Here is a 24323-nt window from a genome sequence, read left to right as displayed (position 1 = left end):
GTATGTTGGGGTGAGTTCAGGGGCGGAAAAAAAGGGGGGGGGGTCGGGGGTGGCGGAGCCCTCCTCCCGCATTAAAAAAATTAACGTTAATTGAAAATCATTTCTCAATCAAATAAAAACGAATTTTAACTATCTCATTCTCGAACGCACGGAGGAAAATTTCGACGTGCGTAGTGTTGCCACCTTCATAACCTTGAATTGCATGAGCGGACATGTTATCTGTAAGCGAGGTTGGGCTCAGCTGATCGTCTGCTGGGTGTTCGAAAACTGGGCTTGCATAAATGTTGTTTACTCTTATAAAGAAGAGTAGGTATCAAAATGAGTGATTCTAGTGATGACGAGAGTGAAGAAATCGTGTCTGAAAAGATCAGAGAAGCAGCAAAAAATATATCTTTTAATTTGCTGCCGCAAGTATCAAAACAATTGTATACAGCAACTGTTGTAATTCTGTAGAAACAACTAATATAATTGTCTATTCGAGCTTTCGAATTGCCGCTTAGATTCTCTATTGATCAGAGTAGTTGTAACGCGTCTAATCATAGGTACGGTAGAACGCGTTCAATTCTTACTCTCTCTCTTCCCGGACAACCGCCGAAGTGTTCGGACGATCGCCTAACACTCATAGTGTAATTGAGTCGCAAATTCGTTAAAGACAATATATTCTTAAGAGATTGTGAGTGACTTTATTTTACCTGGCTTCGCACACCTGCTTCTATACCTAAAGCATCAGCAACATATAACAATTTTAAGGAATGGTGAAAAGAAAACGGAAGCATTTCATTTTGGTCATATTATTCCATGCTGGGAGCTACTGTCAATACATTTAATCTGATTGACATCAGCAATTATAAAAAAATGTTGTATTTTTTGAAGAGGATAAGTTCAGGGTATCGACCAAAAAGTCTTTAGTCTTCATAAAAGATAAAATTTCAAAGTTTTTGTGCGAAGCACCAGATCAAGTATATTTATCAGCAAAGGTAATGTATAATTTATCAACAATCACTTGTACACGTTACATGATTGGGTATTCAACTATCATCAATAATTTAATGATTTATTAGGTTAGTCTAATATTTGGAATTTCTGGAGCGCTGAGGAGGCAAGAGTTTACCAATATTAAAATCAGTGTCATTACGGAATCAGATAATCTGATACTTGTGAGGATTAATGTTACCAAGAACAAACTGCCAAGATTCTTTACGATTACTGATGATTCATATGGTATCTGCAAAAAGTATATGCAACTCAGCAGTGTCCAACAGATAGATTTTTTATAAAGTATATGAATGGTAGATGTACTTAGCAACTGATAGGTATCAACACATTTGGTGCACTGCTATCTATCACTAGTATCTACTTATTTGAATTTGACTGATGCGGATACGTATACAGGCCACAGCTTTCGAAGAACATCAGCTACACTGTTAGTGGACGCAGGGATTGACATAACATAACTGAAAAGGCACGGTGGCTGGAAATCCACAACAGTCGTTGAAGGATACATAGCTGATTCATTGTGTAATAAGAAGAGACTAATTCAACAAATAAGTTCTAGTATTCATTTGCCTAAAAACACCAAAATTGCAAATGTAATATCTGATGCAGCACAAATTTCTGTGGACCCACAGTCAATTGTTGCAAAAAAATCAGATAGAGACTGATGAAAATGTCTGTTGCGAGACACCATCTACATATTTCCAGTTTCAAGAAGTTTCATCCTCTTACGATATCTCATCCACATCTTTTCAAAATCAATAAGTTTCATCTGCTTGCGAAACACCATCTATATCTCACCAGTTTCAAGAAGTTCAAGTACAAGATCAGCAAGGTGTAACATGCAAGTCCTATAGTTATCATCTCCTGTCACATCTACCTAGCATTTAGTCGATTCAAAAACTGTCTACACAACATCCAAAAGTACTGCAACTGTATAAAAATCTAGTTGGACTACAGAATCTCAACAGGAACACTATCAGAAACTCCATCGTTGACACCTAAACAACATCCACTGAAATTGAAACAGTGAACCTTGCATCAATCTCAACAGGAACAGTAGCAGAAATCCTATCATTGATACCCAAACTACGTCTACTGAAATTGCAGTACCACATATCACTGTCACTGCTTAGCCCTTGGTGCATACCATATTTTTTGTAACGCATGTACTGATTTTCGCGTTTCAAACTGCACTTGTTGAATTTCACACGAGTTAAGAAGATTTGCCAATGAATTGAGTAGCGGGCACAAAAGTACTTTGCAAAAGTACGCTGCTGCATTTTTTCGCCCTCCTGTCGGAAAACGACTACTTTTGTCCCTAATTTTAGGTCAAAAAAACGCGCAAATCGTGCATGTGTTGCAAAAAGCTCTTTTGTGGTGTGAGATTGATATCAAAGCTATGTAAAGACATTCCCCCCGCGTAAAGTAATGACACCTCACTCGAGTAACGAAACGGAACCCCAACCCCGAGACCTTAAGGGGGCACTTTTAGCATCCGTAAAAGTTGTATCGATGACATCATTTTAAAAAACGCAAAAAAGCGATTTCCAAATATAGAAACGTGGCTATAAAAAATAAACAAGTCGATCATGCAAAAAATAAACGATTTTTCACGTTTTAGACACAAAAACCATAATAATTAGCTGTATTACTTTATAATCTGTTGCTTATAAGCTGAGATCTAGGTGTATGCACACACACCTACACCAGCACATTTTTCAAACTTCATATATTTTGCATAATATACCTTAATTACATCTAACATGATTTTACGAAAACTTCATACATTACTATTACAAAGATTCCTCTATGAAAAAGAAAAAAGAGAACTGGTTAATCGATTTTGTATTTACATTGCATAAAAAAGTTCCAGTGCAGGCAAGCGGCGATCGTGACGGCACTCTGCAAATAATATTTTGTTTACAAAACTTTCACCGAGAAATAACGGGAATTATCAGCTCTCAAGAGCTTGAGCATTACAAGTTAGATCGCGTCAGCGATTGATCGTGCAATCATCAGGTTCGCTTAGACATAAAAGCCCGAGCGCGGGGCTAGAGCCGTCACACGTATACTTGCGAGCACGAAGCATTTAACAGTGCCTGTGCTTAAAGAGAAACTATCAATTGTTTTATGTAAGTACTTTTACATCGCTTTTGTACGCTTTCGTTTTATCTCGAGGTTCTACGCGTGAAGTCCAGTTATCGATATTGGAGGAATGCTATATCAGAAAAATGTTTTAAATTATTAATAAAGTATTTTATGCATTTCTTGCAGTACTTGCACCTAGAGATGGCAGTGTCAAAGTTACTTCTGTTAGTTTGTGTGGCGGCCTTTGGCATTTCGCTCACATCGGCAAAATCTTGGGGATTAGATATTTGCCGTCCACCAGGTTTTATTGTAAGTTATAAATTAATTAATATACATTTATCTTACCAGTGTATTTAAAAATTTACCTGGTTAGCACAGTGCATTATTGGAACGGTTGTAGTAACTTTGTAAATACTATTTAATTTTTTCATTTATTTTTTGTGTGCGACGGTGATGAATGTAGTCAACCATTTATATTTAATCAGTTAATTAAATTACCGACATTAAATGACGTTTATGTTTAAGCCCGTAAGAATCTTTGCAAACCACGAGGTTTCTCTGTAAACCCTTCTTCTTTTGATTTCATAAACTTTATTTAGTCGGCTTATGTGATTTTTTAATCTGTTACATGACAGTGCTCGGAATCAAGTGAATGTTGCGAACCATTGATTTGTAACATATGGGCTGGTCGTTGTACTAAACCAAAACCAACTACTCCAAATCCATCTGGCACTACTGCGGAAGACTGTACACCAGCTGGAGCTATCGTAAGTGACTAAAACTCTTATAGTATAAACAGTATCTACTTCATAACAAATTCCATTCGTTAATTAATATTAAAAGTTAAAATTGCCTAAAATACTACTACAGAAATAAACAAATTGCAAATTTTAAATTTACAGTGTAATGCAAACGATGAGTGCTGTCCTGGAACAATTTGTAACGTATGGGCAGGACGTTGCACAAAGCCAAAGACCACCACACCAGCTCCATCCACTGAAGGAAGTACAACCGAAGGAAACAGCGGTGAAAACTCAACCGAAGGAAACAGCGGAGAAAGCACAACTGGTGGAAACAGCGGCGAGAACTCAACCGAAGGAAACAGCGGTGAGAACTCAACCGAAGGAAACAGCGGAGAAAGCACAACTAGTGGAAACAGCGGCGAGAACTCAACCGAAGGAAACAGTGGTGAGAACTCAACCGAGGGAAACAGCGGAGAAAGCACAACTGGTGGAAACAGCGGTGAAAACTCAACCGAGGGGAACAGCGGAGAAAGCACAACTGGTGGAAACAGCGGTGAGAACTCAACTGAGGGAAACAGCGGAGAAAGCACAACTGGTGGAAACAGCGGTGAAAACTCAACCGAGGGGAACAGCGGAGAAAGCACAACTGGTGGAAACAGCGGTGAGAACTCAACCGAGGGAAACAGCGGAGAAAGCACAACTGGTGGAAACAGCGGTGAGAACTCAACCGAAGGAAATAGTGGTGAAAACTCAACCGAAGGAAACAGCGGTGAGAACTCAACCGAGGGAAACAGCGGAGAAAGCACAACTGGCGGAAACAGCGGTGAGAACTCAACCGAGGGAAACAGCGGAGAAAGCACAACTGGTGGAAACAGCGGTGAGAACTCAACCGAAGGAAACAGTGGTGAGAACTCAACCGAAGGAAACAGCGGTGAGAACTCAACCGAGGGAAACAGCGGTGAGAACTCAACCGAAGGAAACAGCGGTGAGAACTCAACCGAGGGAAACAGTGGTGAAAATCCGACTGGTGGAAACATTGAAGAATAGATAATTGGAGATTTCAGGTTTTGAGAAGAAAGCACTATTCCAGAATCTGGTGGAGCACAGTCATTTACCGACGACACATATAATTCGGCGAAATAGCACGCTACTCAAGTATCAGAGCAAATTCATTAGTGTTTATTAGTGTTTTTCAATTATTCTATTCCATAAAGGACTCATTATATGTTCTCTCTGATTGGTTGTTTTTTTTTGCGTATGATCTCTATACAATTTACAATTCCTAAGCTTAAAAAATAAAGATTGCGAAAACATGATAGAACTAACGCGCAGAGTGCGCCTGAAAGTCATTATAATATTATAAACAGCGATGAGATCTTAATGTGCCATTGAGTGTTCTTAAAAAAATATCACTTTCGTTAGTAGTGTAGTGTAGTTAGCTCAGACCTAGACCGTTGTCTATGTATAATATATATAATAATAATAATGTGATTCAAAATTTGTATTGTATCTAAACTAATAAAAATGTTTTGCAATGCTATTAATTATATGCTTTTTCATGGTACACTTATTTCTATTAACAAGTATAAATTTTTGTATTCTACGATGTTACATAAATTCAGCACCTCTTGCATAATTTGTTGTAAGATTTAGTAATTACTTACATAAAAATATCATGATTTATTTTTCATACTTAGGATTGAAAATATACATTACTGGATGTCGGCCTGCACTTTCAATATCAAAATCCTAGCTCTGGTAAAATAATATTTAATTGCCCAATTTCGGTGGGTAATATACTGGGTCAATATACACACCTATGATTGTACGATTTCATCAAAATTATAAATTCTACTTGTGCATTAGTCAAATACTACACATCGGTCTCTTAGAAATTCGTTGGAAATTTTCACCCCAATAGACTTTTGTCCATACGGCGTCTATGCCCTATATTTAGGCACTTTTAGTTTTCCAGGAAACATATTATTTTTTAATTAACTGAAGACGCTTGCATCCACATCGTTCCAGTGCTAGCCTTATATGACGGGATAATAAAACAAGTTTTGTGCTTGATTTATTACAGTAAAAATAACAAATGGAATAAAATCGGGCCGAACATGGTCGACGATCGGCATCATCCCGGTTCTGACTCAGTAATTGAAAAAAATTAAATAACCGATCAAACGTTAGCCAAGTGCTTGCGCAATTATTCAATCAAATGTATAGGGATTTGTTTATTGTTCTTTGATACTTTTAGACAGAACTCGGAAAATACTAGAACAATCATCAGTGATCTTCGTTAATTCGTTTTAAGCCAGTATATGGATCTGGCGATATCTATAGGTGAGATCTCCAATGTTCCGGACGTAACCGAGGACTACTAGGGATAAGACTAAGTGCGGCGTATTTATTCTTTATTAATAATATATTCTACCTATTAGTAGTTTTAGCGAACGTTTTTCCGTCATTTGGCTCTCATATGCGCGAATCGACAAGGCGATTCGTGGCTTCAGGCCACGGTTAGGAGTGATTTTATAATCATTCCTAGACTGCCACGACCCCCTCTAGGAGTTTTACTCCGCGGATTTTGAGGGTCACTTTTGAGATATTTTGATTTATTCGCGCGCTTATTACACGCGTACATTAGTGTCTCACGTATTACTGTATTATATAATACGCGGGTACTCATTTGATAGCGTCGTTTAATTCTTCCACTTTGCTCCCGACCGTGCTAGAAACTAGTCGAACTCTCATGCCACTCTCGTCACTTGTGAATTTTACTACTGAATAAACTTTAGACTACTTTTATTAAATAAAGTGTTATACGGTTATTTTGTGATAAGCCCTGGTCCATGTCGTTCATTTATAATCAAGAAAATATCAGGTTATGAGCCCAGAGCACAACAACGGTAATCTCGAAAGATTTTCGTTGCCGGAAGCGTGGGATAGCGTCATACGTGACTTGCAACTTCTTGATTTTGGAGCATCAGTGCGTTCGAAGGAAAATCACCATGGCGAGCCGACCGATCAACAACTCCTCTTCATTTCTACCCGTGGAAAGGCCGCGGCGCGGTATCCGACGATGCTAAGAAAAACCAAAAAGCTCGTGGACGGATCATTTTGGCAGTGGAACCCGAAGTCTACACCTACATCGAAAACACGAAGACAGCTAAGGAAGCAGGGGAGTCCCTTTCAAAAACCTTCGAAGACAACGGCCTGACGAGGAAGGTGAATCTTCTCTTAGAAGCTTCGACGACGAGGCTAGAAAACTGCAAATCTATGGAGGATTACGTCGCTCGTATCATCGCCGCGGCCCAAAAACTGAGCATCATCTCTAGGTCCGGATCTAGTAGGTGACGGGTGGCGCCCTGCACCCAAGCCATCCTCAGCATCTCGCCGAAATTCAAATGTACGATGTTATAACTGCAACCGTTTCGGCCATTACGCCAACAATTGCACGGCTCCGAAACGAAATAAAGGGCAAAGCGCGTGCGCGACCACAGCAGCCGACGTCGAGAGCGATGACGAAGATGCCGTGTGTGCGCTTTTAGTCTCCGTACCCGCGAGACATACTCACTCGGTGAGCGTCGATGCCGCTTTCGTCGACTCGGTGCCAACGTCATCAACGGCGAAGAGTGCCCTTCTGGTCACCAACGCAGTGAGCAGTGCGAGAGAAGAAGATTGGATTATTGATTCGGGTGCCTCGACACATATGTGCGCCGACAAGCAACAGATGTCCAAGATTTGCAGCTCCAAAATCAAGAGCGTCATTGCTGCCAACAAATCAAGGATACCTGTCCTCGGCGAAGGTGAAGTGCCACTCCAGTTCAGCGGATCCAACGGAGCAAGCCAGGTATTACTCAAGAAAGTACTACATGTACCTAACCTCACCACTAACCTGATCTCTGTTAGTGCGATAACCAAAAGAGGTGGAAAAGTGATTTTTTGTAATAATAAGTGCAAAGTGATTGTCAGAAAAGGCACTTTAGTGATTGAAGGCGGGTTGAGTGCGAACAATGTTTACACAGTCAAGCCAGACATCCCTTTTCATTCGAAGGATCGATTTGACTCTACAATTGCACTCAAGTCTACTGTCTCTGACAACATTGAATTGTGGCACCGGAGGATGGGGCACTTGAATGCTGCCTATTTGAAGCAGCTCCGCCAAACTGCCACAGGTATCGAGTTCGACGATACCAAGTTGTACCAGTGTGAGATATGTGTTGCCGGGAAACTAGCCCAGCAGACTTTCCAATTGAACAGCAAGCGTGCCTCAAGAATCCTAGAACTTGTACACAGTGACGTATGTCAAGTAGAGGATTTATCAATTGGAAAAGCAAGGTACTTTATAACCTTTCTGGACGACTATTCTAGAAAGATTTTTGTCTATTTTTTAAGTCATAAGGATCAAGTACCAGACACAGTGAAGATATTTATCAAGCTGGCTGAAAAACAAACTGTAAAGAAGATGATGATCATCAGGACCGACAATGGGAGAGAATACATCAACTCAGCACTCAGATCCGCTCTGGACGACCATGATATACAGCATCAGACCTCGATTCCTTATCAGCCGCAACAGAATGGGAGAGCAGAACGTGTAAATCGGACCCTTTTAGAGAAAACAAGATGTATGCTTGCAGAATCTCAACTTGCACACGAATTTTGGGCAGAAGCACTGTCGACAGCCTGTTATTTAGCAAACAGGAGCCCCAAGAACTGTCTTTGTGGATGCACTCCAGAAGAAGTCTGGACAGGAAGCAAACCAGATCTCAGCAACTTGAGAGTGTTTGGTTCCAAGGCCAGAGCATATGTTCCTCGCCACTTAAGGAAGAAGCTTGCGCCAACATCGAAACCAGCTATCATGTTGGGATACTGCCAGGACCAGAAAGGTTATCGATTGTGGAGTGTAGAGGAGCATAAGGTGTTTACTACCAGCAATGTGGAATTCTTTGAAACCAGTAAGCAAGAGTCGACGTCGACTCCAGTGTACTTGCCTTTAGAATGTGTACAGCCATCGCACCCAGAAGACCCACCTAAAAATGAAAGAAACTTACCTGCTAATGAAGAAGACGTACCTGAAAAAGAAGTAGACGTACCTGAACATGAAGAAGACCCGCAAACGCTGAGAACTTACCAGCAGATGATGATGTTTTTCCTGGAGATCAAGAAAACTTACCTGCCAATAAAAAGGACTTACCAGCGCATAGTGACAATAATACCGGACCCAGTGATAGAAAAAAGAAGCTACAACCTGCAAAAGAAGTAGATGCCAATAAATGTAAAAAGACCAAGGAAGTTACGACAGAACCAGGTCAACGTTCCACACCTACCATATCCAAGCCAGTAACAAGATCAGCCTCTAGGCTCAACCAGTCAGATGAACGAGACTCGGATGAAGAATTTGCAGCTCAGCCACGAAGAAGGTCGCAGAGAAGAACAACTCAACCCAGGCATTTGGATGACTTTGTTCTTTACTCCATAGTGAATGAGCCAGACGAACCACACACCTATCAAGAAGTTACATCGTGCGCAGAAGCAGACCAATGGGCATTAGCTATGGAAAGTGAGTATACATCCATTGTCAAAATTATGTCTGGCAATTGTGTAATTTACCTTCAGGACAACCAGTCGTTGGGAGCAGATGGGTTTTCAAAAAGAAAAAACTACCAAATGGATCTACTCGGTACAAAGCTAGACTGGTCGCCCAAGGTTACTCACAGTAAAAAGGTATAAACTACGATAGAACCTATTCACCAGTTGTACGCTTCACATCCTTGAGGCTCCTTTTCGCTTATGCTGCAAAGAGAGGGTTGGACATGTATCATCTAGATGTGGAAACCGCATTCCTCCATGGAGATATGGAGGAAACCGTTTATCTTCAGCAGCCGGAGGGTTTTGTGCTCGAGGGACAGGAACGTAAAGTCTGCAAACTAAAGAAAGCCATCTATGGACTGAAACAAGGAAGCCGCAACTGGAATCTCAAGCTTGATTCTGCCTTTAAGCAATTACACCTTGTTCAATCAGATTATGATGCTTGTATATATAGTTATTTTAATGCCTCTAAATGTATTATTGTAGCTGTCTTCGTGGATGACCTTATAGTTTTTTCGGACAGCATCGATTTCGTCGATATTCTTTGCGACGCTGTGCCTCCCAACACAGGTGCGCAACACCTAGAGCCTCGCATGCACTAGGATTTTTCTAAACGTAGGATTTGACCGCGATCATCACGTTTGGGAGAACGCTAGGGAGAGGGGAAAATGATCACACACAATGGTTAAGTTTTATTGCACATGTATTTCGCCCAGCCCTTCCCTACAATACGGTGGCTGTAGTGCCTCCCGCGCACAGTTTAGCCACGCAGGGCTTACACTGGGACGCTTAAACACGAGCCACGCTCGTGCAGCAGACGGCGGGCCACAGGCCCAGGTCCAGTCCGCTGACGGCTGACTCTCTCTCTCTCTCTCTCTCTCTCTCTCTTTCTCTCTCGCGCGCGGGCTATGCCTCCCGCTTGTGGCAAGCCCGACCTGCTGCAGCCGCGCAGCTATAGGGTTTTCTCTTGCGCTGTCTCTATCTCACGCACACGCGTCTCCTCGCACTGTTCTCTCTCTCTCTCTCTCTCTCTCTCTCTCTCTCTCGCGTGCGCTGGCCAGACGCCTCGCGCAGAAGACGTCTTGGGGTGCGCCCGCACTGCACACCAACACCCTGGTCTCTCGAGTTCTCTCTCTCTCTCTAGTGTGCCCGCACCACACTCGTCTCACTCTCGGATCTCTCTCTCTCTCTCTATCTCTTTCTCTCTCTCTCTCTCTTTCTCTCTCTCTCTCTCTCTCTCTCTCTCTCTCTCTCTCTAATACTTTCTTACTCGCTCTCTCCCTGGTGGACGTCCGTCGGTGCTCCCGCCGGCGCCTCCCTGACTCTCGTGGACCTGGTGACGGCTAGCTTCCTCGGCTCTCCCACGCCAAGGCTGCTGGTTGCTCTGGTCCTCCGGACAATGATGGCGGACTGGCTAGCTTCCTTCCTCTCGTGCGGATGGTTGCTGGCTCGTCCGGGTGTCGGCACTTGCTCGTGCCAACGCGCTGCACCTATGACTCTCTCACACTCTCGCACACTCGCACAACCGCGGGAGACTCTCCCGATTCTCCTCGCAACAGAGGAGGCCACGTATCTCTCTCGTACGTCGACGTACTCCGTCGACAGTCGTGAGAGAACTCCCCGATTTCCCGCTCGTTCTCGCGCTTACTCTCCACTCGCGCTCGTCGGGCCCGCGCATCTTCCTCGCGCCTGATTGGCTGGCAGTCCGCGCGGATAGCGAGTCGCACATCGGCGCCCACTGATTGGCTCGCGACATGCGGAGGACCAATCAGCGCGCGCGCCGTCGAGGCTCACTCTCGCGCCAACGATGCTCACTCTCGCGCTAACGTGGACGGTTAGCCGGCCCGTTCCTCGAACTCGAGGTCAGGCTGGCACCGACAACAACAATCCAACTCGCTTGTTTCTTCCGCGCACTCAGAGCTTGGCCGCATCGAACGAGATTCCTCGTATCGACGCGGCTGCGACGTTTGCAACGTCGCATCTTAAGAGAGGATTACAAAATATTTGCAATCTGAAGGACCTTGGGCCTCTTCAAAGATGTCTGGGAATCAACGTACACCACAACAAAGTGACAGGGACTATCGAGCTGGACCAATCACCTCGCTTCTGACCAGTTTTGGGATGGAGGAGTGCAGGCATACAAGCGGATCAGAACGGAGTCTGGAGTGGAAATATGTCACCTAAGTCGACCTTCAACCCAGCAGATGTTCCCTATCAAAATGCAGTTGGTTCCCTGCTTTATCTCGTGCAGGCAACCAGGCCTGACCTAGCGTATTCGGTTGGTGTACTGAGCAGATTCAATAATTGTTACGACGAATCTCATTGGGGTATGGTGAAGAGAGTCCTGCGGTATGTTCAAGGAACCAAGGACTTCAAGTTGAGGTATTGTAGAGATGCTGATAGCCAACTGATAGGCTATTGTGATGCCAGCTACGCAGCGGACTCAGATGATCCTCGCTCTACAACTGGTTACGTGTTCACCATGCAAGGAGCCGCTGTCAGCTGGAATAGCAAGCGTCAGCCGACCGTAGCACTGTCCAGCACGGAAGCTGAGTACCTCTCGCTCTCAGCAGCTACCCAGGAATCAGTCTGGCTTCAGAGACTGACATCACAACTATTGATTACTCGCAACGAAGAACCCTTGGTAGTTTACTGTGATATGAGTGAAAATTCAAGATTTAGTGCCAGAACCAAGCACACAAACGTTCGACACCATTTTATAAAGGAAAATATAGATAACAAGGAGATTGAAGTCCGTTTCGTTCCCTCTACGTGTATGTTGGCTGACGCATTGACGAAGGCAACCAACCACAATAAATTAGAAGAATTTGTCAACGCAATTGGACTCAAGAGAGAAGAAGAGAAGACAGATTATTAACGCGATCGACTTTCTTTTTTTTTATTTTTGATATAGATATTACTTGTTTTATTCTTGTTCTTTTATGTAAATTTATCAATTGAGGTGGCGTGATGAGATATTTTGAATTATTCGCGCGCTTATTACACGCGTACATTATTGTCTCACGTATTACTGTATTATATAATCCGCGGGTACTCATTTGATAGTGTCATTTAATTCTTCCACTTTGCTCCCGACCGTGCTAGAGACTAGTCGAACTCTCATGCCACTCTCGTCACTTGTGATTTTTACTACTGAATACTTTTATTAAATAAAGTGTTATACGGTTATTTTGTGATAAGCTCTATCCAAGTCGTCCATTTATAATCAAGAAAATATCAACTTTCAGTGCGGAGAGGCTAAAAGGGCCGATCTGTGACTGCCAGGCCAGAGAGTCGAGTGGCGGGAGGCGTTCGCGTGAACACGTGACTGCGTGTGTATAGCAATAGATCTAAAGGAGCGCGCGCACTGCTTCGAGTCCCTTCGGTAGTCCTCGGGAAAGCGTCTTTGTTTTAGCGGGCCCGAGTTTTCGGCGGCGTTTAATGAGTAGAGCGTCAGTTCTCGGCGACAACTTGTGAGAGAAGGTCACACCAGGACCTGATCGTTAGGAGATTTCAATAAAGTCATAATATCTGATCAACAATGATTTCACAGTTTATTTTTGAACCTTAATGTAGTCTTGTCCTATACATCCAACATTGTCTTAGGTCTGACCAATAGAAAAATTTTGTTCTGAATTTTATACGATGATAAACCAGTATTGTATCGGTACTATCCTTAATAATATACTGAAAAACGCGAAGGCAAAACCTTTTAAAGGACTGCTTAAAGGCGGGCAAGAGGCATGTATGCACATCACTTTCCGTTAGAGTGCCATAACCAGTTCAATGTCAGGCCAGTGCTTATAATTTTGATAAAATTTTATGCTAATTATGGATCTAGTTATTGTCCGACGTTGACCCAATATTGTCAAGTTAGTACTTTCATCACAAGACTATACGGAGACTATACGGGGTAGGAAAACTCAATTTTACTCTGCAAATTTTTCTAGGTACAATAAACATAAAAATAATAACTCCGACGTTTCTGTTCCATCAACCTTGGATTGGCAGCAACAAATAGCTTATTCTAGTCAAAATTTTGAAAAAATTAGCGTTTCTTTAAATAAGCAGCGCTATAATAAATTCGATGTATTTTTACAGAGAATTAAATTTAAAATAAGTGAGATTTCTTCTTGTTTAAAGAGTTTTTAAAAGTCGAAATATTACTTACTTCAACCCTGATAGAAATTGGCCGATTTAAAATGGTGAAAAAGCTAAGAACTTGGTAGTTTTCTTTGTCAGTTCTTATTACAAGATGTAACGCTTTTTATCCTAGTTCTTTGGCAGTTCTTAGATCGAGCTGTTTTTGAAAAGTAATGCCCAAGATAGTTGGTCAAATGACAACATTTACTTGGCTCGGTTGGCTAAGGCGCGCGACTATCCTTGTGCAGGGCTCGGGTTCGAGTCCCCGGTCGCTCGAAATTTTTCGGATGTTTTTTCGCATGCAAATCATTATTCTATATACTTTCATTGAAAAAAACTCGAATACAAGACTGCTTGTAATGATTTTCCAATTATAACCTCGAATCGCCATTAACCACGTGCACCTGTGTCGTATTATTTCACCAACTATCTTCGGAAGAAAAGAATACTCAATCTAAAAACTGCCAAAGAACTAGGATAAAAAGCGTTACATCTTGTAACAAAAACTGACAAAGAAAACTACCAAGTTCTGAGATTGATAACCTCAGAACTTCCAAATAACTTGGATACCGTTTCTACCAGGAAAAAGATAAAAGAAATTAAAATGCATTTTAAAGCATCAGCACAGATCGAGTAAAACAAATATTTTTGTCTAGCTTTTATAACACTGCTATAGTCCTGTTTCAACCACCGTACTGTTCGGACGTGTTTGTAAATAGAACATCCGCGCGTGCGAGTTTCACACTGCCTCGATCCCAATTCGAATATTTCTAAGTGATAAACTGTGAATTCCAGTGTATATAGTGTAAAAAAAAGCGAAAACTGATGAGTGCCCTCAATTCGGCGAAAAACCGACATCGGCGGTTCTCCGTAAAACAATAATAGCAACACCGAAAGCCAACAATCCCAGAGAATGAATTACGCCCAAGCTTCCCAAAGTCTCAATTTTCCTAAACGTGATCAAGCCATAGTTCTTCAAGCAATTAATGGTTACACAGTCAAGGAGTACGTAAGTGAAATAATCAAAGTTACTGACAAAGAGAACATCAGATTTATTTCAAGAATTTCAAACAGCAGAGTATGTATCTTACTTATCGTCGAAGAAAATCGCTAATGAATTATTTGAAAAACATCAAAAAATAAAAATAGGCGATACAGAAATTAAAATCAGCCCTCTCAAACTTCCTTCAAAACGTATTATTATTTCAAATGTATATCCAGAGATTCCTCACCACCTAATTGAAAAAGAACTCAATGACAGAAAAATTCGTATGAATTCGAGCATTTCGTTTATAAGAGCCGGCATTCCTGAACTCGGCATCCAACACGCATATAGTTTTCGGAGACAAGTATATATTAATCAAGAAGACGTAGATAAAGTGCCGAAATCAATATTTATTACTTGTGAAGACACGCAATACTGGATTTTTCTCTCTACGGATGGTTTAACCTGCTTCACCTGCAGGAGCGTAGGACACTTAGCTAAACACTGTCCAAAAAACACCGAAAAAAAACGATCAACAAAACTGTAAAATTCTAGAAATTCCAGCCGATCCAAATCTAGACTCTAGCGAGGAATTTATCGAAGAAGCAATGTCTACAGGCGATGACCTACCGATCAATAACACAAGTGTAATTCCAGAAACAAACACAAACGACTACTCGATGACAAGCTTTCCTACTCTCGATGCCTCAAACTGCGCTCAAGATACGCCCTCACTCACTATCGTCAACATCTGCGACTACTTCGAACGATAAAGTCAATTATAATGCGCTCAACTCCGACACCGACTCAAGCTACGCTTCTTTATCCCAAGTAGACGATGAACAAAATAATCAAAATTCAAGTCTAACCGAGAAAACTGAAGTGTTCAAATTTCCCAAATCCAACCAAAAGAAAAAAATGAGATTATTAAAAAACAACAAAAATACAGATTTCTCCAGCACACTATCCCACCTAGAAGAACATATAAAATAAAATCAAGATAGATATGGACTCGACTTCTCCAACTTTACACAACTACTTAATGCCATTCACTTGGAAACTGCAAACTCAGAGACTTTAAACCAACTTTCAACCGACTCAAAAGCACTCACAGTCATGATGAGAGAATTGTATCCACTTCTTGAAAATAAAAGCTTAAAAACTAAATTTACCAAACTAATAAAAAAAATTGAAGCAGAAACAGACAACCTCAAAACTATGGCTACAACGTCATCACCACAACTCTACTACAACAATAGTTAAAAAAAAAAACAAATAAATAAATAAAAATAAAAAAAACAAAAAGCCATGGCCAAAAACTCTCAAATAACTAACATAAAATTGAAAATTTTATTCTGGAACGCTCGTAGCTTTCGTCAACGATCCAAAGAAATTCCAAGAATCTTGAAAGACCTGGACATATTAGTGTGCGTCGAATCCTGGCTGCAGCCCGAGCACAACATACATTACCCCGGCTTCTTAACCTTTCGTAAGGACAGGACACACGCAAGAGGAGGAGTTATTAATACTCATTCGTAAAAGTTTAGCTTACTTTGAAATCAAAGACTTAACATCGCCAGAACAAAATATTGAAATGTGCGGAATCAATATAAATAATTTAAATCCTAGTTTAAATTTAATTGTTACTTACAGAGCCCCAGATTCCACGCTTAGCCTAGAAACTTGGGAAAATCTTTTTCTCAACTTTAAAAAACCGAATTGTATAGTTATGGGCGACTTTAACTCACATAATATAATTTGGAATTGTAATAGAAACGATAAAAACGGCGAAAGGCTTGAAAGCTGTATTAGCAACAGTGACTTATTTTTACTAAATAACGACTCTGTTACTTACATCGACGTTCATAAAAACATTAAGTCAAATTTGGACTTGATCATGTCAAGCTCAAATCTTGTTGACAAAATTGATGTTTACGCGTGTGACGAAACCTGGGGCTCTGATCATACACCTGTTTATATATATATTATGACACATTTAAATATTACTATGAAAAAAAACGTTCAAAATAAAATCACTCCGCACCGACTGGGCTCAATTCGAAAGTATTATAAATGATACATACGAACAATTCCTCACCTCACAATACGATATCTTAGCTCCAAAAGAAAAATATAATTTCCTCTTAAAAATAATTACGAATTCAATTAAAAGCTGCACTCCAAATAAAAAAATAAACCAAAAAAGAACTTGAAAGAAATCCTCTTGAATGGTGGGATGTTCACAAATTATCAGACTCAGAAAAGCTTCGTATAAAAAGTGGGAAACTACTACCAATCTACAAGATGTCATAGAATATAAGAAAAATTGCGCCTTAGTAAAGAAAATACTCAAACAAAAGAAAAAAGATAATCTGAAAAAATTCGCAGAATCCTTGAATTTTCGCTCTAATCCAAATTACGTTAGGAATAAAAGTAAAATTTTGAAAAATCGCTTTACTAAAATTACTTCATCTCATGTACATGAAAACTTACAAAACCAGCAAAAGGTCGAAGTTGCTCTTAATAAAATTAGTCCCCCGTGGGTTCAGACAGATCCACACTGGATGCCGCATTGTGATGATAATACATTTCTGAACCATCCGTTTGACTTTGTCGAATTCAACGTTGCCCTTAAATCAAAAAACAAAAATTCTTCTCCCGGCTTGGACGGTATTGACTTTGACATTGTTAACAGGCTTCCTTTAAAATTTAAACTTCTACTTTTAGACGTTTTCAATGAAATTTACAAAAAAATGAATTTTCCCGAAGACTGGCAAAATGTTTTTGTTCACCTTATCGATAAGCCGGACGGAGACAGCGTCAGACCCATATCACTTACTTCATGTTTGTGTAAACTATTTGAAACGCTCATTAAAAATAGAATGCAATGGTGCGCTGAGTATAATAACTTAATACCTAGCAGTCAAACAGGCTTCCGAAAAGGAATGTCGTGTATGAACAATCTCGCAAATCTAAACATAAAAATCAAAGAATCATTTTCTAAAAAAAAGAGCTTCTCGCGGCGTTTCTCGACGTCAAGGGAGCTTTCGATGGCGTGATTATTGACATACTTCTTCAAATTCTAGCTTCTTTAGGTTGTCCAAAAAACTTAGTATACTTTATCAAATTTTTAACGAGCGAAAGAAATATTTATACGAGCATGACCGGCAATTCTCCTAGACTAACTCACAAAGGCGTGCTCCAGGGCGGAGTTCTCAGTCCCCTATTATACGTACTATACGTAGCTAAAATAATGACAGATCTACCGAAAACAATAAATATATCGCAGTTTGCAGATGATATTGCTTTGTTTTGTAAGTTTTCATCACGCAAAAGAGCCACGATAATTCTAACTAATAGCATTAATATTCGTCCCGGAGAAATACAAATAGAACTGAATGAATGCATAATAAAATCAAGTCCTCAAGCTCGATTTTTAGGCGTTATTTTTGACTACAGAAATTCTTTCTCGACCCACATTGATCTCATGTATAAAAAATGCCAACGAGCTCTTAACATTCTAAAATTCCTATGCGGTATAACCTGGGTCTCGGACCCAGAAACTCTCATTTTATTTTATAAAAGTTATATTAGATCCATCATGGACTATAGCAGTTTCATATATTTTCCGAGCAATAAAAACTTGATAGATAAAATCGAACGAATTCAATATCAAGCAGTTCGATGCGCACTAGGTTACCGCAAAACTACACCGACTAATGTAATGATTTCCGAGGCTAAACTTGACTACATTCAATTTCGTGCTAAATACTTAGGAGACTGCTTTTTCGCTAAAATACTTTCCAACGAAGGCTCGCTCACTGCTAAAACAATCAAAGACCATCTTATTCACATCGCGAAACACCCATGCAAAGATGACAGCGTTTTTGCAAACTGCATAGCAAGCACAAGTGAATACTCAGCGGACATTATGCGTGATGACAAATATACCATGTACATTCAAGAATATAAAACGTTAATAACTCCAATCACATGTATCTCGCAATTTGATAAAGATCTCAGAAAATGCAAAGATCCCAACGACATTGTAAACAAACTTATAAGTAAAAAAAATGCATACGCTATATATACAGACGGAAGCAATGTCAAAGATAATTTATATACTGGTTCAGCACGTATCTGTCCAGATCTAGATATTTGTATACAAAGATCACTAAACAAGAAAACATCTGTATATACAGCCGAATGCATCGCTCGTGACGACGCATTCGAAATAGCTGTCAGCAACAGAGATAAAAAGTTCCTGATTTTCTCGGATTCCCTAAGCGCTCTACAATCATTACAATCAACAAATCAAAAAATCACAACAAATACATACATTTATAGTATCAAAAATAAATTTTTTTTTTTTTACATGGCATTTGGAACTCGAAAGTTCATCGCCTCATCTACGCAAGCCTTCCACGCTGCCCTATCTTGTGTCAACCCAACCCAAGATGCACCTCTCCGATCGACTCCCACCCGTCCTATTTCTACTAGATCCGCTTTTACGTTGTCCTCCCATCTACGTCTAGGTCTACCTAGAGGTCGCGTTACCATCGGCCTGCCTTTCATGACACGCGCTGCCGTACGGTCGTCTCCCATTCTCGCTACATGCCCTGCTCATCCCAATCTGCGCGATTTTATTATTCTGTTAATATTTGGTGACACGTACAGATTGTGTAACTCATCATTGTGTAGTCTCCTCCATTCCCCGGTTTCCTCATCTTTCTTCGGCCCGTATATTTTTCGCAAGACTTTATTTTCAAATACCCTAAAACGGTTGTCCGCCTGCTTGGTGAGAGCCCACGTTTCGCACCCGTACAGAACCACCGGCAGTATTATCGTCTTGTATATTCTTATTTTAACGTTTTTAGACAACAGCCTCGACTTAAGTAAATTACTCACGGCGTAGAAGCAAGCATTACCCGAATGGAGTCTCTTATTTATTTCGACATTAATCTCGTTTCTATCATTTATGGTCGTACCCAGATACCTGAATTCGCTAACCTTTTCAAAAGTAAAATTCCCAACTCTGAGATCTTCCTCCCCTCTGCAGATGCCTAGCTTATCCACAATCATGTACTTTGTTTTTGATTCACTCACTTCTAACCCTGTATACTCCACCGCTTTTATGAGGATTTCCGCGTTTCTTGCTACCGTTTCCCTACAATCCCCCAGTATATCCAAATCATCTGCGTAGCCTAGTATCTGCGTTGTTCCATTAAGCGTTGCGCCCAGCTGGCTAACCTGCATTTTTCTAACGGCATACTCTAACGTTAAGTTGAACAGCACCGTAGAGAGCCCATCCCCTTGTTTTAAACCATCGCGTATCATGAAGGGTTCTGATACATTACCGCCTACTCGGACCTTACCCGTGCTTCCGTTCAGACATATTTGAATTAATCTCACGAGTTTTTTCGGTACACCGAGAAGTACTAGAATTTGATACATTTTGCTTCGCTTAATAGAGTCGTACGCTTTCTTAAAATCTATAAATAGTTGGTATATGGTTTCGCAAAATTCCCACTTTTTCTCTAACAACTGTCTTATGGTAAACATTTGATCGCTCGTCGATCTGTTGCGCCGAAATCCGCACTGATAATCTCCTACTATATCTTCCGCGAATGGAGTGAGTCTAGCTTGTATTACGTTTGAAAGAACTTTGTAGCATGTTGCTAAAAGTGAAATACCCCTATAGTTATTGCACTCTGTCTTATCCCCCTTTTTAAAAATCGGTATAATGATAGATTCCTTCCAATTTTCGGGTATTGTTTCATTTTTCCAGATGGCACATACTAGTTTATAGATTTTGAAAGTGAGCTCGACGCCCCCATATTTGAGTAACTCAGCTGGTATAGAGTCATTTCCCGCGGCTTTATTGTTTTTTAGTTTTTTAATCGCGGCCTCTACTTCTTGGTAGCTCGGTTCCTCCACGTGGGGTTCAGCAGTGTGAATTTCGTCCCCTAATTCTTCGCTATTTTCGTGCACGTTTAATAATTTATCGAAATAATTTTTCCACAGCAACAGTAATTCGTTGTCATTTGTTACGAGGTCCCCGTTTTCGTCCTTCATCAATTGCGCTCTACTCCTAAAACCCTTTCTGATGGCGTTAATCCCTCCGTACATTTCGCGGGGGCTATTTTCCTTACTGTTAGTTTCTATTCTCCTAGTAAGATTCTTTTGATACTCACGCTTCTTATTTCTGTAGATCGCGCTCGTCTGTTTCCTTACTTTAGAATACTCTTCTACGGTCCTATCGCTTCTATTTTGTAAGCTATCTAATTTAGCCTTTTGGCGCCTTTCAGACCAGAGTTCGCACTCTTCGTCAAACCATGGTTTGCTCTTTGGCTTTTTCTTTTTACCCAGTACTTTGTTCGCGGCCTCTTTTACCGTTTTTTCGATGTCCCCCCATAAGCTATTCGGTTCGTCATTCCCCTCCGGCGATGTGTTTGCTTCTTCAAGTGCCTGAAACCTGTTATTAATTTCTATCTGGTACCTAATTCGCTCTGTTCTATCTTGTAGTTTGTCAATATCGAAGCTTTCTACCTTGTTTGCTCGTTTACTATTTTGATTCGCTACTAGTCTAGCTCTTAATTTGGCTACTACTAGGAAGTGGTCCGAGTCGCTATCTGCCCCTCTGTAAGCCCTTACGTCAAGAACATTAGTATGACGTCTTTTTTCAATGAGGAAATGATCAATTTGGTTCTGTGTGGCTCCGTCCGGCGATGTCCACGTTGCCTTGTGTATGTTCTTGTGCTTAAAACACGTAGTTTTGATTATAAGATCTTTTGCCGCCGCGAAGTTTATGACCCTAATACCGTTATCATTGCTGACTTCGTGCAGGCTTTCCTTACCTATAGTAGGCCTAAACATTTCCTCCCTACCTATTTTAGCATTGAAATCGCCTAATACTATTCTTGTGTCGTAAGACGCGAACTGGTCGATTACCTGCTCTAAAGTTTCGTAATAGAGATCCTTAGCTTCTTCTTCTTTGTCCTCCGTAGGACAGTGTACATTAATGAATACATATCTATACCATTCACCTTCGATAATGATGTACGAGAGCCTATCATTGACGGATTTGAAACTTTTAACCGAATGTATGATGTTTTTGCTTACGAGAAATCCGGTGCCTAGAGATCCCCCACTCCCGGCCCCATACAGGTACGTGAAGTTACCCGATGCTAGTACTCCGCCATCTGGCCACCGCGATTCCTGTATTGCTACCAAATCTAGATTGTACCTATCAGCTTCCTTTACGAGTTCTTTAAACGCACCTGCTCTGTATAGACTGCGAACATTCCAAGTTCCAACCCTTAAGTCTCTTTTGGTTCGGATTTGATTTTTTTGAGCCATGATGTTATGTTAAAACCCGCGCGCTTCGGATCCTGTTCCGATCGCAGGTGAGTCCACCGTTCTAGAGGTGATAACCCCCATACCTCTCTAGAACTAAGTATGAGAGCTTCCGACTTTGACGAGGACAGTGTCAATTCGTCGTCAGACACACTACGGTTTCATTCTCGCATCCTAACGCCCCCCTGCAAGGCAGCGCGCCTTCGCTGGCATCGTTACCGCGTAAGACCAGGTGACGAATCATTCTACACATCCCCTTTCGGGGCAGTTGTCATCGCTCCCGCATCCTCCTCGGCAGCAGGATTTTTGGCCATTTTTGTAATGTGTGATGAAAGAGATAGATTGAGAGATAAGAGATAATGTGAAGTGTTTTTGTTGTTGTGGTGCTTGCGTAGTGTTTCTAGATGAATGCGTTCGACAGTGTGGGCTCATCACACCCACACCTGTTCCTATCGGCTGTCCACGGCTACTTATTCAATTTATTCGCAGCTAACCTCCTTCTCAGGGGCTGTTCCTCTATCCGCAACCTAAGGACGCGCTGTGTAGTAGTGATAGGCACCCACCCGTCCGATCTGGACGACAACGCCCAAGACCCGCTTAGGGTAGCGGCATTGTAACAGATCAAAAATAAATACAATATAATAAATAATAACTCCTTGGATAACCCACAAGTTGCAGTAGTTTGGATACCGTCGCATATAGGAATCCGAGGAAATGAGGAAGCAGATCAGCGTGCAAAAATTGCTACGTACACAAAGTTTCTCGAACGTAATCAAGTTCCTTACACTGATTTAAAAGAGTCATTTAAAAATGACCTAAACTCTTAAACAATAGCAAAAATTAAAAACGATGGAGAAATAAAAGGAAAAAAACACTGTAAAATGTTTATGAACACAAAGAAAAAACCATGGTTTTACAAAAAAACACTGCCTCTTAATGTTATTACCACAATAAATAGAAGCCGAGCCGACCACTACAACCTATCGGCCTCGCTTGCGCGCGTTAAAATTGTAAACGATGCTAAATGTCTATGTGGAGAAGAAGTTGAAGATCTAAATCACGTGGTTTATCAATGCCAACTTTACAACGAACAAAGATGTAAATTAATAAGAAATCTATTGAAACAAAAATATCAACTTCCCCTCCACATCGATACTCTTATCGCTGCTCCAGACATCAAAGCTTGTGAGCAAGTATGTAAATTTCTAAAGTCCTGTAACATACAACTGTAATGTAATTCAATCTCGATATATGTTAAAGTGTAAATTTATATCTTGTACTAATTATACTTATTGTAATGCTAAATAAACCTTCCAAAAGGTTTCAATAAGCTATAATGAAAAAAAAAATAACACTGCTATGATATGCATCAATGCTGGTCCGTAAAAGTCTTTTTTCATGAACTACGTCATTGAAAAATTCAAAGAAAGCGAACAATAATGCTTCAGAGAAAATTCTGACACTTATCAGTCCATTATACGCTATCATTAACATAAAGTCATAAGAGAGACAAATTTCCCAGTACAATTATCGCAATAAAACCCATTTCCCAACGTCACGTTCTCTACTCGCATCGTCAGTCAATAAAGGCCGCAAACACGCATTCATTTTTCCTATTGATTCCCCGAGAATTGATTCTTATCGAACAACAAGTTCGCTCGCGCGTTGCATAAAAAAAGCGCAAAGAAGACGCCACATAGTTTGTGAATCAGGGTTGCGCTGCAGAATTTTCCGGTAAACAGGCGTATGACGATCATGTCAGCGCTCCACAAATAATATTTTGTTGACAAATCTTTCGCCGGGAAAACATAGGAATTATCAGCTCTCGCTTGCGAGCGGCGGTACACACAGGTATACACGCACCGCGATAAACACTATACGCTTTCGACGAGCTGCGTAATCCCTTGAATCGGTTAATAGACGTACACGCGACGTTCAATTATTGTTGGTATTATTTTTACGGGGTGTTGGCAATCGATTTGCTCGTGATCTGCAGCCACGCAGTGATTGAATACGCGGAGTTTAATGAGGTTATCTAAGCTCTAAATCGATAGAAGATAAGAGGACATTAACTTATTTTTTCATTATCGGTTTACGTGACCGATAGTTCTGGGATCTCTCTTCTCCTCATCTTGAAATTTCTTTAAATGTGCGAGCCTAGCCTTGAGGTTCAGTACGAAGAAGTAAACAGATGTTTATGCTTAGTCATGCGATATTTATTAATACTGATCACTTTAAAAAGTATATTGTGCAAATAGGGGGGGGGGGGGGGAAGGGCCATTTCTAACGAGGGTGAGATTTGAGCACGAGTTGGAGTCGAGGGCGCTTTCCACACTGTACTTTTTTTGACAAGTGCCTGTAAAGACCCGTTTTCATGCATATAGAGTGAATGGTAAGTTGCGCATTTGAGTCGTAAA

General features: G+C 40.8%; 2 protein-coding genes across 2 annotated transcripts; both read left to right on the top strand.

The window, feature by feature from the left end:
* Positions 1 to 577: 577 nt before the first annotated feature.
* LOC100118781 (uncharacterized transmembrane protein DDB_G0289901-like) lies at positions 578 to 5064 on the top strand. Its single transcript, XM_001600254.6, has 5 exons — positions 578 to 977; positions 1062 to 3128; positions 3271 to 3393; positions 3720 to 3851; positions 3987 to 5064. Exons 3-5 carry the CDS (start codon positions 3286 to 3288, stop codon positions 4872 to 4874), a joined length of 1128 nt encoding a protein of 375 aa, XP_001600304.1. The 5' UTR covers positions 578 to 977; positions 1062 to 3128; positions 3271 to 3285; the 3' UTR covers positions 4875 to 5064.
* A 6531-nt stretch (positions 5065 to 11595) lies between these two features.
* Positions 11596 to 12300, top strand: LOC116416768 (secreted RxLR effector protein 161-like). Its single transcript, XM_031926333.1, has one exon. The coding sequence runs from the start codon at positions 11596 to 11598 to the stop codon at positions 12298 to 12300; it is 705 nt and encodes a 234-aa protein (XP_031782193.1).
* Positions 12301 to 24323: the final 12023 nt, after the last annotated feature.

The sequence above is a fragment of the Nasonia vitripennis genome, chromosome 3 (genome assembly GCF_009193385.2).
Source record: "Nasonia vitripennis strain AsymCx chromosome 3, Nvit_psr_1.1, whole genome shotgun sequence".
NCBI lineage: Eukaryota > Metazoa > Arthropoda > Insecta > Hymenoptera > Pteromalidae > Nasonia > Nasonia vitripennis.
The sequence above is the reverse complement of the archived record's forward strand: the minus strand, read 5'-3'. Positions and strand labels throughout refer to the sequence as shown.

Excerpts from the sequence above, each read along its gene's own strand:
- LOC100118781 (XM_001600254.6), top strand. The coding sequence starts at position 3,286 with ATGGCAGTGTCAAAGTTACTTCTGTTAGTTTGTGTGGCGGCCTTTGGC. Across the intron at positions 3,394-3,719 it reads GCCGTCCACCAGGTTTTATT|TGCTCGGAATCAAGTGAATG; the intron begins GTAAGTTATAAA and ends GTTACATGACAG. Across the intron at positions 3,852-3,986 it reads GTACACCAGCTGGAGCTATC|TGTAATGCAAACGATGAGTG; the intron begins GTAAGTGACTAA and ends TTAAATTTACAG.
- LOC116416768 (XM_031926333.1), top strand. The coding sequence starts at position 11,596 with ATGTCACCTAAGTCGACCTTCAACCCAGCAGATGTTCCCTATCAAAAT.